General features: G+C 37.9%; 1 protein-coding gene across 4 annotated transcripts in view; it reads left to right on the top strand.

Moving 5' to 3' along the window:
• Positions 1–15,595, top strand: part of RB1CC1 (RB1 inducible coiled-coil 1) — a 171,237-nt gene that overhangs the window by 65,092 nt on the left and 90,550 nt on the right. For all 4 annotated transcript variants that reach the window (XM_075063021.1, XM_075063020.1, XM_075063022.1 and 1 more), the window contains 7 exons: positions 3,879–4,049; positions 6,292–6,476; positions 7,412–7,598; positions 7,689–7,770; positions 9,586–9,647; positions 11,810–11,913; positions 14,448–14,574. In XM_075063021.1, the coding sequence (XP_074919122.1) occupies positions 3,879–4,049; positions 6,292–6,476; positions 7,412–7,598; positions 7,689–7,770; positions 9,586–9,647; positions 11,810–11,913; positions 14,448–14,574 (918 nt within the window). The remainder of the gene's footprint in view (positions 1–3,878; positions 4,050–6,291; positions 6,477–7,411; positions 7,599–7,688; positions 7,771–9,585; positions 9,648–11,809; positions 11,914–14,447; positions 14,575–15,595) is intronic.

Genomic DNA, 15,595 nt, shown 5'->3' with positions numbered 1-15,595 from the left:
AAAGTGCAATTACAAATTTAGATTTTTTTTATTATATATCTGCACTCAAACAAAACAATGTAAAACTTCAGAGCCTACAAGTTCACTCAGTCCTACTTGTTCATCCAATTGCTAAGATAAACAAGTTTGTTTACATTTACAGGAGATAATACACAGTGTCACCAGAAAGTGAGAACAGACATTTGCATGGCACGTTTGTAGCCAGCATTCCAAGGTATTTACATGCCAGATGTGCTAAACATTCATATGCCTCTTCATTCTTTGGCCACTATTCCAGAGGACATGCTTCCATGCTGATGATGCTTGATTTAAAAAAAATAAAAAAAAATTGTGACTGAACTGTTTTGGGACAGAATAGTATGTCCCCTGCTCTGTTTTACCTGTGTTCTGCCATATATTTCATGCTATAGCAGTCTCTGATGATGATCTAGCACAAGCTGTTCATTTTAAGAACCACTTTCACTGCAGATTTCACAAAATGCAAAAAATGTACCAATGTGAGATAGTTAGAGCACTCGACCCAAGGTTTGAGAATCTGAAGTGCCTTCCAAAATCTGAGAGGGATGAGGTTTGGAGCATGCTTTCAGAAGCCTTAAAAGAGCAAGACTGATGTAACTACAGAACCCGAACCACTAAAAAAGAAAATCAACCTTCTGCTGGTGGTATCAGACTCAAATAATAAAAATGAACATGTGTCACTCTGCACTGCTTTGGATTGTTATCTAGCAGAACCCGTCATCAGCATGGATGTATTTTCCTCTGGAATGGTGGTTGAAGGGACATATGAATCTTCAGCATATCTGTCATGTAAATATTTTGTGACACTGGCTACAACAGTGCCATGAGAGCGCCTGTTCTAACTTTCAGGTGACATTGTAAAGAAGAAGCAGGCAGCATTATCTCCTGCAAATATAAACAAACTTGTTTGTCTGAGCAATCGACTAAATAAGAAGTAGGACTAAGTGGCCATGCAGGCTCTAAAATTTTACGTTGTTTTATTTTTGAGTGCAGTGTTTTTAACATAATTCTACATTTGTAAGTTCAAGTTTCATGGTAAAGAGATTGCACTAAAGTACTTGTTTTAGGTGAATTGAAAAATACTATTTCTTTTGGGTTTTTTACAGTGCAAATACTTGTAATCAAAAATAAATATGAAGGAGCACTGTACACTTTATATTGTAATTGAAATCAATATATTTAAAAATGTAGAAAACAGCCAAAAATATTTAAATAAATGGTATTCTATTATTGTTTAACAGTGGGATTAATCATGATTAATTTTTTAATTGCTTGACAGGCCTAATATCTAAAAACATATCCTGTGGCAGAATGCTTATTTGGTATTATATTTATCCTGAGGTGACATTTTGACATGTAAAACTGGAATAGGCTAGCATTAATTTGTTGATTTTTTTTTTTTCCCATTGCTATTTAGAAATATGAACCATGCAGCTGATTTATGATGGCATTCCTTGCTAATCTCCTTTATGGAATTCTTCCTGTTGTTTGAATTCTTTGCAGAGCAGTGGTTTTCCAAGCTCTGGTCTATGACCATTGGTGGTCCAGGGTGAACTAGTATGTTCTGCATGGTGCTGACGTCTTGCTTCTAAATGCTTCTACAGACATCTAGATGTAGCTTCTTGTAAAAGCAGTTGGCAACAAGGAGCTAATGTAGTTGCTTCTGTTAGGGTTGCTGCTATGTAATCAGGAGGGGGCGGGAAAGAAACTACCATAGACAGAAGCTGCTATCTACCAATGAAGGAGGAGCCAGATCCTGCAAATGGGACTAGAGTAAAAGGCAGCAGGAGAGGGTGGGCAGAGAGGAGGTCAGACAGCAGGGTAGTATGTGCAGAAGAGTGAAATGAGAGAAACAGAGATCCTTTTTGTTCCAAAAGGTCAAAACACAAACTGCATTAGTTAAAAATAATGTAATTCCCTAATACACCTATACTCGGATATAACGCGACCCGATATAACATGAATTTGGATATAACGTGGTAAAGCAGTGCTCCAAGGGGAGGGGGGCGCAGGTGCACACTCCGGTGGATCAAAGCAAGTTCGCTATTATGTGGTTTCACCTATAACACGGTAAGATTTTTTGGCTCCCGAGGACAGCGTTCTATCGGGGAAGAGGTGTATTACTTTTCCATGTAAACAACTGTTGTAGTTGCAACAAGGACGATATATAGTCATGAATGGGATTGTAATTGGGAGGAGGATCCAGTTGATGACTCTGTTAAGAGTTCATCCAGTATTTGAAAATTTTTGAGAACCTTTAGTACAAATAGTTCATTTAGAAAGACATGACAAGGTAGGTCAGTTTTAAAACTGCCTTCCATGACATCTCAAAAAGCTTTAAAAAAAAATCCTGAAGTGTATCATTTGAGATGTGCTGTGGCTATTTAACTTCAGCTGTTTTATACTAATATTTTCTCTGGAAATTAAGGCTAATTCTAATTGGTTTTTTCTTCCAAGTTCAATCACTTTGCAACTTACTTTCTTTTTCCCACTTTCCTTATTATTATTATTATGTTTTATTTATTATTATTATTTATTATTTTGGAGTAAATTGGGATCTCTTTAACTCTAGTACCTCTTTATGTTGTTGTATCCCTCCTTCAAAGTTTCACGTTGCTACATCTCACAACATTTGCAGCAATACTGCCATTTGCTACAATATCTTAGGTCCTAGATTATGTACTCCTGGCTTTTATGTCGGCATTTTCTTCATGTAGACATTCACTTATGTATATGGTATCATAGACTTCAGAGTGAGAGTTCTCATGTGACTAAATGTTAGAGTAGTGCCCTAAAGATAATTTTTACTGAACTCTCTTGCAACACCAGGTTTGCAGTAGCTGTTGTAGATAAATTGTTACGCCACGCTACCGAAGGGTGACATGCTCTATGCTCTTAATTAGTTTGTTCAGAACTGTGTTCTATTGAAACAGTAATCTCCCTATTCTCTTATAACTGAAGAATTTGTATAGAAAGGCTCTACTCTTTTTCACTAATTTTGAAGTTGAATTGGAGGAATCACTCCAAAGCCCTGTAGATGTTGTTCTTACTCTTTTAACATCTGTTGGTGATAGTGGGCTTGTAAGGGTGGATGAGTCACACTTTTCATCCAGCAAAAAATTAGTGACTACTTTAAATTTAGTAAAAGTTTTAAACGTTATCAGAGGTGGTACAGCTCTTTAATATCCTCAATTATTGGTTCATGAATAGATGTGCCTATCTTATGAAGAGCTGTCACTTTAGTTTTCCATTTTTTTAAATTAATCACTGTTCCACTTTCAAGGACCTGTATTGCATAGTCTAATAGTTCCCAAACTATTTCTAATTTTATGCCACAAGTAAGACCAAAGACTAAATTGTAAAATAACAGTAACAACAACAAAACAGAATATGTGGGATACAGAAGAAACTCCTAGTGAAAAACTAAATCTTTTAGTTCCTAAAAGTTAAGGAACTGTGGGTACATCTGCACAGTAAACAGCAGCCTGCTGTAGTGAGTCTGGGTCTACAGACTCAGGCTCCTACTATAGTGCTAAAAATAGCTGTGTACTTGTTGGGACTCCTGCTGGGGCTCCTGCTGGAGCTTGGGCTCTGAAGCCCACCTCCTCTCTAGGCTTCAGTGTAGACATAGCCTAAGAGAGCAAAATAATTTGGATGAATTTTGATATTTTGTTTTCTCTAACATATTCATTTCATTTTTTATTTATTTTATTTTTTTGCTCCTGCACCAATCATTCAACATCAGTGTTGACATCGTCTTTTTATTAATGAGTTGCAATCTGTTGTACACAGTGTGAAGTATTTTTTTTAAAGCCTCTAAATATATGTATAATTACAGTCTCTTTTCTTCCATCTTTTAGCTTGATCCAAAGATCATTCAGCCCTTTTTGGTAGAATGTCGACAAACTATTGCCAAACTAGATAATCAGAACATGAAGGCGATTAAAGGGCTTGAGGACAGGCTTTATGCATTGGACCAGATGATAGCTAGCTGCAGCAGACTGGTAAATGAACAAAAAGACCTTGCTCAGGTAAAATTTATTTTTTTTTTAGGGTGGGAGAAATAGATTAATGTAGCACAATATTCTAATAAAACAAGCATATCTCTTTATGTGAAACAATTTCCAACACATTTAACTTTATATACAAGAATATTATAAAAACATGGTAGCTGTGGTTTTTTTAGGGTAGAAGGTACATTTTCGTTAGAATTCTTATTTTTTGGTTACTTCTCACGTTCTAGAAATTAACCTTTGGGATGAATGTCTTCTCCTTATTTTCAGTACATAAGGGCAAATTTGGTAATTTCATTTGGTAGTTTTAAATTATAACAGATGTAGACATAGTACTGGCTCATTCATTCAAAAAATGTAAGGATTTTTGTTTTAAAACATCGGCTGTGGTAGTTGCCAGTACAAACTCTTAAATATTGTACTTAAATAAATGGACTTTTGTACAGATTAATCTACTCTCCCTTACCACTCTGCAGAGTAAAACAAATGAAACTGTAAACCCTAGATATAAAACAGTGGTCAAATAAATGCACAGAGAAAATCCAGAATTACAGTTCTCACTGTAACTGTAGCTCTGACAAACTGCATAGTTTGTCAGAGCTACATATGGCCAAGTAGTCACGTTAAAATTGCTGTGGGAACCATAATTCTGAAAGTCCTCACGTTTTTGCATTTAAATTTTCAACTATTTTGATTATGATTTTTTGCATCGTACAATCCCAATCCTAAGTAAATTACAAATATATTTAATGAAGTAGAGAATATTGTTCCCTTTGCTTCCATCAAGATTATTTTCCCATTTGTATGTCTGAGCATTTTGGTATAAGTTGGACATATAAGATGCTAAACACAAAATCAACCCTGAGCATTGAAAAGTTAGTGTAAATTATTGAAGGGAAGCAAAGAGACACAAGGAGAAGGTGGCTATGGCCAGCAGAGATAAGGAAAATAAGCAGGAGGGTGTTTTTTAAAAAATATTTTAGGAACAAAATGAATCCTAACAATGGTATTGGTTCATTACTAGTAGTGAAACATAATGTAAATACTTTTTTTCATGCAACATTAATACTAACTTCTAGCTTTATTTGTGTGTGTGTGTGTGTGTGTATATGTATAATATATACATTTTGAAGTAAATGATATGCCAGGTGCCTTAGCAACATATACAGGTAATACATGAAATGACGCCAAAATATTAGTTGGAGGTCAAAATGTTATTAGACAAGAACTTGTCTTGGCTGCACTTTGATTCCCAGGGGGAAAATATTTTAATTATTTTCAATGTAGGAATCAGGTAATACAAGTATTCAAGTACAAGACAAAAGTAAACCTTATTCCCTGGGTTAATATAACTTTAAAGAACATTTTCAAACTTTGAAAGCTGGGAATTATTTTCTTTGCATGTATAGTTATGGTCAATAGGGGGCATTACATAATAAGAATATGAGTACTTTTACAGAAACATCAAAGCCAACTCTGTTGTGCAGAATCACTGAAATAAATCCATCTATGCTTAGCTATTATTTTATTTCTCATTTATTGTTTTTGTCAAACTGAGCATTATTTTTTTTTCTATTTGAATTTTTAAAATGTGAATTATTGGCAGTATATTTTAAAAATATTTCCATTGCGTCAAATAGGTATGGAGGTCCATGTTATTGAGAGTGAAAGAAGTGTTCCACAAGATGCTCAGTTATGATGCAGGTGGTAATGAGAAAAAGTTGCCTGATTAAGGCAGCTAGAGAACTGGAATGATTTTAGCCTTTAAAAATAGTTTTGTTGCAAGACTTGACAAAATAGTTTAAAATTTAAAAAGTACTAAAGGGACAGTTCTCCTCTTGATGTGTGAGAATATTCCATCTGCACTTCATTATATGAGTATAGTTCTAAGGAGAAGATAAACTGCCCTATATGCTACTTTGCTTGCTGTGGGATGTTAAATTAGCCCATTTACAAAATAGCACGTCTTTGTTAATAATATTTAAATATACAGTGGTTCTTTTTTCTTTATTTGTTGATAGTAATTAATAGAATTTTATTTAAGGAATAAAACCCTGGAACAACAATACCACCTTTTTCAGTGATCACATCATATCTCAGAGTGAGGCCAGGTAAGTATGTTAAAGCTGTTTCACATCCTTACGGATGGAATGTGCTATGTAAATAAGTAAACAGTGACACTGATATAGAACCAACTAAGGAGCGAATGTTCTTCATTTTGTTACACAAATCCGCTTAACAAGCATTTCTCTTTTTATAGGGATTTTTGGCTAATCAGAAGAGAGCTGAGAACTTGAAAGATCCTTCTGTGCTACCTGATTTGTGTTTGAGTCATGCAAATCAGCTGATGATTATGTTAACTAATCACAGGAAACTGTTAGATATTAAGCAGAAATGTACCACTGCAAAACAAGAGCTTGCAAATAATCTACAAGTCAGACTAAAGTAAGTGATCTCAGTTTTCTTTAAAGCTTTTGGTTTATGTCACTGGAGTTTATCATATAAGTACCATATGAATAAATCTTAAATACAGTATTTACTGGATTATTTTTTTTCTGGATTAATACATATAGATTTTTTTGGGCGGAGGGAGGAAATGTGATGAAGGTTAAAATTACACATATTATATATGATGTCTGTGATGTAAGTCAGGCACAGTAATATGGCATAGTATGTGTTTTTTGTACAATAGCTAAATCTATTTTTCCTGTACTTAATGCAATCCAAACTGGTAAAAACGTTTCAAGGAATTGGCGGTCAATGGACAAAATGTCTTATGTGACCTATGATAAGCAATTACATAGATTTTTGGTGCTTTAAAAGCGGAGTAATGCTTTCAGAATACATGTTTTAAACGGAATACTTTTCCGCAGTTTGTGATGAGATAGAATAAGTTAAACTAGTTAGTAATTTGTCATTTATTTAGAGTATGTTAACATAAAGATTTCATGCAATGACAGCCTAGTAAAATGAAAGCATTGTCTAACATTTGCAATATGAGACAGATACTGTCCAGAACTAAAAGGTGATTAGTGTAATCACATTCAACCTTGCTCAATGAAAAATTAAGTGTCTTGCTCACTCTGCAGCTGTCCTATACGCTTCAGGGCATTGTCAGTATGAAAAACATGAATAAAAACCGTGTTTGGGAAGGATTGTTAGTGTCTTTTTCAAGAAATAGATGTATTGTCCACAACATAAACAAAATAAATAGGTGACTGATCAACAGCTATCTTTTTAAAAGCAAAATGAGACTCTCATCCTGGATTATTTTTTCCTTAGAACTTAATTGTAATAAATATGCATTGGTATAACATCCTTGAAACCTTGCTTTTAAAAATCTGATGATCTTGAAGCTACCGGTATATTTTACTCCATAGATGGTGTTGCTTTGTGATGCTTCATGCAGACCAAGATGGAGAGAAACTGCAAGCCTTGTTTCGCCTTGTAACAGAGCTGCTAGAAAGAGTCAAGATTGTAGAGGCTCTCAGTACCGTTCCTCAAATGTACTGTTTAGCTGTTGTTGAGGTTGTAAGGAGAAAAATGTTCATAAAACACTACAGGGAGGTAAGCAAGTTAAATAATTTCAAGATTTACCTTTGTGTGATCATAGGAACTGACTTACCATGCTAACTGTATGTGTTTTCCTTTTTGTAGTGGGCTGGTGCTTTAATAAAAGATGGGAAACTTCTATATGAAGCTGAAAAGGCAAAAAGGGAATCTTTTGGGAAATTGTTTAGTAAGTGTTTTCCTCTTCTGTAACTTAAATCACAACTAGCATTATAGTGCATTTCTGTAGTTTTCAACCAGCGAATACTGCGTAGTTGAGCTGTCTTAACAGCATAATTTGGAGCACCTAGAATAATGATATGTGGTATAAGTGATGTTCATGTGAATAGAAATAACTTTTAAATTTGATATGTACAAAATATATACAAATACAAAATATATTAAAAATTGAGTTACTTTTCTAAAGTGTGCCAACAAATTAGTAAACCTTGCCATATATTTAATTCAAAATATTGTTAAAAATTCTCAGTTAATTTAAAATCTTTGTTTAAAAAACTTGTTGTTTAACTATTTTTATACTTTAATTCAATAACTGCTTTAAACTGATGTATACAAACTTCTATATTAATCTTATTAAAGTAACTTTTTTGCTGTTGCTGCTTAATATTTGTTCAGTGGCAGAACTTGTGCTCTGCTTTACAGAAACAACAAAAAATCCTTTCTTGAAGACCATTTGGGCAAACACTTGAAATAATAGGCAAAAGAAGTAGAGAAAGTCAGGACAAAGTAATCACTTTTTTTTGTTTTTAAATCTTACTTTTTCCTATGAAGCTGGGCTGGCCTTACAGGTGGGCAATGTGGGCGACCACCCAGGATGCTGTGGTCAGGGGCAGCTATGTGGTCAAGAGGCAAGGAGTGGGGCATGCCTGGGGTGCAAGGCTGTGGAAGGGCACTCGAGACAGTGTGGCGCAGAGGCAGCGGGGCCTGGGAGCAATGCAGGAGGGCAATCCAGGGAGCAGGGCCAGGTCTACTGTTTTCGCTGTCCCAAGCAGCGCGCCAAATTGCCGCTGCGGACGGCAGGGGTAGTCTGTATGCCTTTAGGGCTGCATGCGTGTTTCCGCCGTGGCAGAGGCAATTCAGCGGCAGCTTCTGTCTTCAGCCAGAAGACAGAAGCTGTGCCACTGCAGACAGCTGAACATAGAAGCTGCCGCCGGATTGCCGCTGCTGTGGAAACGCGCATGCCACCCTACAGGCACACGGACTGTCCGCGGCAGCAATTCGGTGCGGTGCTTGGGGGCAAAAACACATGGACTGCTGCCCCTTGCAGATTGCTGCCCCAAACACCTGCTTGGAATGCTGGTGCCTGGAGCTGGTCCTGCCAGGGAGGCAGCAGGGGCCTGGGGGATGATGGAGGTGGGGGGGAAAGAGCACAGAGAGGCAGCAGGACCTGGGGGTGATGAGAGGAGGGAGTCCAGGGAGGCAGCAAGGGCCTGGGGGACAATGTGGGGAAGGGAGCCCAGGGAGACAGGAAGGGGAATGCGGCAGATGGGTGAAGAGCCTGGGGAGACAGCGGGGCCAGGGGTGCCAAAATACAGGTTCGTCCAGGGCCCCTTTTAACATCAGCCCATTGTGAAGCTTATTATTGTTTTCTTTTCTTTTCCCTACTTTATTAAATTCAAAGCAAACAAAGAATAGTAAATAGTGTTGATAAAAAAGATTAACAGTAAAAAGTGAATTTGGAGGGAAACTTCAAAGAGGAGAGAAGATACTTGGAGATCTATAAAGGGGTTGATTGGTTGGGTATGAGGGCCATCATGAAAAAAGAAAAAGGCTTGAATGGGGGACAGAATTCTGACATGCTTTTTGGTCTGAAATCCTGCAGAAATTTGACTTTATTATCGGTCGAAGAATGCAAATGTGTAGTGAGCTGCCAGTGTTAGTGCAACACTTACATGTACAATAGATTGTTGTGTTCCATCTTTGTGGTGTGTTTGAATGTTGTGTGCATGACTGCTAAATAACCAAAGTTTCTTTCTTTGTACAGGGAAGTCTTTTTTAAGGAATCGTTTGTTTAGGGGACTTGACTCTTGGCCTCCATCCTTTTGTGTATGTATTCCATGCTATATCTTCTACTACAGTCAGAAATTTGAGGCTTTTAAATGTATTTGTATAATCATAGTTTCTGTAGGAAAATCAATATCTGAATATTCACACATTAGCGTAGGCAAAGTTACTTTGCAAGTCTAGCAGTTAATTGGCTGCCTGGCTTGGAACACTCTTGCATAGTTAAACCAAAAAGAATCAATTTTCAGATGTTTTAAACCAGGGGTGGACAAACTTTTTGGCCTGAGGGCTACATCTGTGTGGGGAGATGCTTGCAGGGCCACGAATGTAGGGCTGGGGCAGGGGCTTGTGGTGCAGGAGGGAGTATGGAGTGTGGGAGGAGGTGCAATGTGCAGGAAGGGGCTAATGGCAAGGGGTTGGGGCAAAGGACCGGTGTAGGGTGTATGAGGGGTCTCAGGGAAGGGGGTTAGGGTGCAGGAGGGGTTGCACAGTGAGGGTGGGGGCTCAGGGCAGTGGTGCAGGGAGGGGTGCAGAGTGTGAGAAGGGGCTGGGGTGCAGGCAGGGTGTGGCAGGGGGTTGGAGTGCAGACAGGGGGCTCAGGGCAGGGGTTTGGGATGCAGGGATGGGTGCGAGGTGTAGCAGGGGACTCGGAGGGGTTTGGGGTGCAGGAGGAGTGTGATGGGGGCTCAGGGCAGGGAGTTGGGGTGCAGGGTGCAGGAGGGGTTCAGGCTCCAGCCTGGTGCCGCTTACCTGGAGCAGCTCCGGGGTGGCAGTGGTGCACACCAGGGCCCCCGCACCTCTCTGGGAAGCGGCCGGCACCACGTCCCTGCAGCCCCTGGGGAAGAGGGAGCAGAGTTGCCTGTCGGGACCTCCCCCGAAGCTCCCATTGGCTATGGTTCCCCATTCTCATCCAATGGGAGCTTCAGGGGAGATACCAACAGGGAAGTGCAGCGTGCAGAGCTCTCTTCCCACCCTCCCCCAGAGGCTGCAGGAACGTGGTGCCGGCTGCTTCTGGGAGTAGCACGGGGTCCGCGGCACCATGGGGGTGGCAATCCCACAGTCCAGATCCAGAGCCCTGAAGGGACGGATCTGGCCAGCAGGCCATAGTTTGCGCACCCCTGTTTTAAACTAAGTAGTACGAATCTCTCAAATTAGGGAGGTTGGTTGATAGTACTTCTGAATTTTTGTTGTTGAGTAGCACATTTTAAACCAGTGTTACACTGAGCATGAGTTCAGAATACCTGTACTGTCTCTTGCTATGAAGAGATATAAAAAATTAAGGATATAAGCTGTGTAATGACACTTGATTCAGAACTGTTCATGGATGGCAATATGATACTGGGGGGAGTGTCAGCTTGGTACTCTTCTTTTTAAAGCCAAGTTAAATTTTTGTGGGATTATCAATACAGATATTTTCAGTGAGCAAAAAAAAAAAAAAAAAAAAAAATTAAGATTTTGAAGCCAGGAGAGATCGGTATGATCTACTCTGGCTGGCATAATACTACCTTTGAATTTATTAGGTGATAAAAGCAAGCAGAAGCTTCCCATATTTTTCACACATTCATTGGATGTGGAATGGGATATATTCACCATCCTAAATTGTCTGAAGTGGCTAGCAAATATAATGTGATTGTGAGTTGGACAGGTTTCTGCTTTGATTTGATTCAACTTGGTTGACTCTTAACGATGGCATGTCTCCATGTTTCTGATCATTATGAAATGTTGCTCCTGTCATTATATTTCTGACTTTGTTCCATAAAGTGCTTTTTCAGTATTTTACTCCTTGGCATTTTATAATAGTACCATACGTGGTCAAAAAGGATGCCCCCTGTTTTGTTGTTGTAACTCCTCAGTTAAATTAATATTTAGCTGTTTGTTAGCAGCAAACTAATTTTCAAGCCTCTGCTCTCCCTTCTCTTTCCCCCACATCACGTTTATGATTAAAAAACTTGATAAGAAGGAGGAAGAATTGCTACTCACAACATCATAGAGAAGGTTAATAAATATATGTGCACGTAGACTTTTAAAAAAAAATGAGACTAGAGTTTTCTGTAAGAAGAATAAAAACTTTTGAGATACTACAGATTTTTAAAAAATCAGTTCTCTATTAATACGTTGTTCACTGTTTTCCTTCTTAATCTTACCTTAGTCATCTTGACTATACTCATCATTTCATCATAGTGTAAATTTTCTCTTTTATACAGACACGAAAGCCTCGCAGGTTTGACAGTGAACTTCCAGATATCTCATTAACTGACTTGCAGTTTCTGCAGTCTTTTTGTCCTGCAGAAGTGCAACCATTACTCAGGTAAGTGGCTTATCACATGGAAATTATAGAACTCAAAATAAACACACACAGAGAAACCTCCATTATGAAAAAGCAAAACAAAGATAAAAGGTTTTTAGTAGCTTGTCTGGCTATGCCAGATTTTGGACAGGAGATGTTGGATTTCATTTAAGTAGGGTGCAGCTTTATTCCTAAATGTGAGAGAGTACCTGACAGATAAAAGGGTACAGTGCAGTTCATCATTGTTTTCTGTATATAATGATTGTGAAACGGGCCTGTTTAAAGAGGTTTGTATTTATATTTTTTCTCCCCTTAATTCTCATAATATTAACAGGAGTTCTATGTATGTTGTATCAAAGAAAGACTAGACCCTTTAATACGTAGATAGTGTACAAAATGTGTAAAAACACTGGGCTAATAGCTTGAAATTGGGGTGGTGGTGAGCTGCTTGACAGAGTTATCTTGATCAAAGGAAAAGCTCTTTTTTTCTCTGCAATTAGCATTTGGCTTTTGTGGTTGAAAAGGATAAATCAGGCCTGTGGGGCCTCTCCTCTCACAACTCTAGCTCCCTTATGGAACAGTCACAAGGGTTGTTCAACATTGGATTACATGACTCCTTCACAAATCTTTTCTGCCTGACTGATTTTGGTCAGAAAGGAATAAACAGCTCCCTCCCATGCAGGACAATAGGAAATACATTAAACATGATCATCGGATCCCCCAGCCACATTTTTCAGGGCCTGGTTGTCATTGACGACAGTCAGCCTAAGGCCCCTCCACTTTACCAGTGATGGAAACTGTCCATCACCACAACCCGTTATTGCACAGTTTGCTCAACAGTGAAACTTTGGCAGAGCCAGAGGCAGAACTGTGGCTGGGGACAGAACAGAGCTGCAGCTTGAGGCAGAGCGGGGCTGGGTGGCATTCGCTCCATGCCCCCCCACCCCCCCATTGGCTGGCCCAGGCCCTGCTGCACACCCCTGTCCCCTGAACATTCCTCCATGCCCCCACCACAGGGGCTCACCACACAGTTTGGGGACCACTGGTCTAGGGGTTAAGTTTAGGTGGCTGGTTGAGGCTGAAATTAGCTCTACATGTTTGTATCCCAGGGCTCGTCTACACTTAAAATGCTACAATGAGCAGAGCTGCCATGCTGCAGCTGTGCTTCTCTAGTGCTTGAATGTAGACACTACCTATGTCAACAGGAGGGGTTCTGTTGTTGACGTATGTAATCCACCTGAGAGATGGTAGCTAGGATGAGAGAAAAAATCTTTTATCAATCTGCCTCTGTCTACCTCTGACTGAGGATGGCTTATATATGTTGCTTGGGGGTGTAGATTTTTTACACCCCTGAGCGACATGGCTGTGTCAATCTCATTTTCTAGTATAGACCAGCCTTCAGTGGGAAGAGAGTACATCCTTAAAATTGGAAGCAGTGTTTTGATCAAGATTGGGTGAATAAATTAATTAGTTAGGACAGTTTCAGTGCATTCACTGTTGATGGTAGGTTAGGCATTCTTAAAAGTTTCCATGCTTTATAACAAGGCATCTGCTCACAGAATTCTCTTTAAAATATCTTTTCTAATAGGGTCCATCAAAATTTTTGTCAATATTTTTCCTTTGAAATCACCATTTGTTACTACAGTAAATTACTTATGTAAGAATGCCAGACCACGAGGTGTCAAATTGTTAAATTAATATTACATTTTTTGTGAATCTAAAATCAGTGAAAATGTTTAACATTTGAGATTTTGCACACACAAACCTTGTTTAATGCTTATCTATTTTTTTAATATAAACTGCATCCCTTTTTGTTATATTCATAGTTCAGCTTTAATCATATTAGTATTAATGTTGCTTTTCCTGTTCATATGTAATTTAAAGGGGTTGAAGTTTTGAAGCGGGGAAGTATTGAGGCTTGGCACGAGACGCTTGCATCATGATCACAACAAACTCATCATCCTGGTTTTTTATATGCACAGCGTTGAGAGTTCTGCCGTTAAGAATTAATATCTTTTCTCAAAGTCTTACTGTAATATTTTTGGGGGAAATGTTTATGAGTTAGTAATGTTGTGTTAAATTCTTTCAACTTTCATAGTGTATGTTAATATATAATAAATCTTTTCAATTTGTTTTTTTTTTTTTAAAACATCTGAGAAATCAGTTGCAATTTGATCTCCTTTAGTTATAGTGTTCATCACTTCTTAGAGTTATTGTAACTCTAGGTATTACTCATAAACATCTCCTCTGAGGGTGGGGGAGAGGCAGAACATAACCTGGAGTTAACCTAAAACTTCTTAGAAATGTTCCTTCAAATCTATACTTGTTTCTTTTGTCATTTGAAAGAATACTGTCACTGAAACTACTTAGAGTTGCTAATGTAAAGAACGTGCAACAAAGTTGTTGCCATAGTTTATTCCCTGCAAAGTTGGTGAAATAAAAAAAAGAATAAATGAGGATTAGATTGTTTACTGTATCTATAAATTTTAAATGGAATTTGTGATATTGTAGTACTGAAGAAATGAAAATTTAAAAATAACTTTCTGTTTTTGAAGGGTTCCCATACTTTGTGACTTTGAACCTCTTCACCAGCATGTACTTGCTCTACATAACCTGGTAAAAACAGTACAAAGTTTGGATGAAATGTCTCAGACCATTACAGACCTGCTGAATGAGCAAAAGGTATTTTGTTTTTCTTTGGTAAGGTTTTAAGAAAAAAATAGAATATTTTCATATTTTTTTTTTTTAGTAGGTTGCTCACTAAATAATCTTCTTTTCTCCAAAATCCAAAGATTAATGTGTTGGGCATATATGTTTTTTGCATAGGCCTAAAGAGAAATTTTCATCATGTGCTACCAAAGATTTTGGGAGTCTAAATTCTTCACTGAGAGCAAAATGGTCTCATTTTGAAAAAATACAGGAAGCATAACATCCCAAAGTTTATATTAGTATTCTGGTAATATTTCCTAATTTTTGGTCAAATTTGCTATATGCTAATGTGCACATTTTTGCTTTTTGCCTTTTTATGTCCATATTTAGATAACTGAATTGTAAATTTAATTTAAAATTATTTTATTTTTTATTTTAAATGTCTTTATTTTCCTCTCTGTTATTTTTTTTTTTATTGTTGCCTCTTCGAAGCTTTGAGTTGTTTCCATTAGGATAAATTGATTGCACAAGTCTGGTATTTCTTTGGTGCAATCCTGTTTATTCACAAAGAGTGTATGTACACAAAGTCTTGTTTCTCTTAATCACTAGAAACAAACAGCAGGTAATTTCCCTGCTTAATTTCCAAGACTGCCTTTCCAGTGAGTTCAAGGAGCTCTGTCCTTCTGCTCCCTCTGAAAGCACTATCATGACTACTCTCACTTTCTGCCTCTAATGCACTCTGTTTACCAAGGAATCCTTAGCTCCTGTGTTTGCAACTAATTTCAGAGAAACCCCTCAGACAACTTGGTTTAGTCCTGCTGAGGGTTTGCTCATCATCCCAATGCAGTTTAAAACATTGATGTCCTGAAAGACTTGTCCCAAATAGAAGGAAAAGAAATACTTCAAACAAATTTAAAAATACATATAGGTTTAACTATTTGCTCTTCTATATAGTATTTTTCTGTGAGGATATTTTTACATCACGAACCCAAATCAAGTTTATTTCCATTCAAATCTTCTTGGAGTTACCTTTTCCTACCTGGTTTCCTTTTAG

This window comes from Chelonoidis abingdonii, chromosome 2 (genome assembly GCF_003597395.2).
Source record: "Chelonoidis abingdonii isolate Lonesome George chromosome 2, CheloAbing_2.0, whole genome shotgun sequence".
In the NCBI taxonomy this organism is placed as follows: Eukaryota; Metazoa; Chordata; order Testudines; family Testudinidae; genus Chelonoidis; species Chelonoidis abingdonii.
The sequence above is the reverse complement of the archived record's forward strand: the minus strand, read 5'-3'. Positions and strand labels throughout refer to the sequence as shown.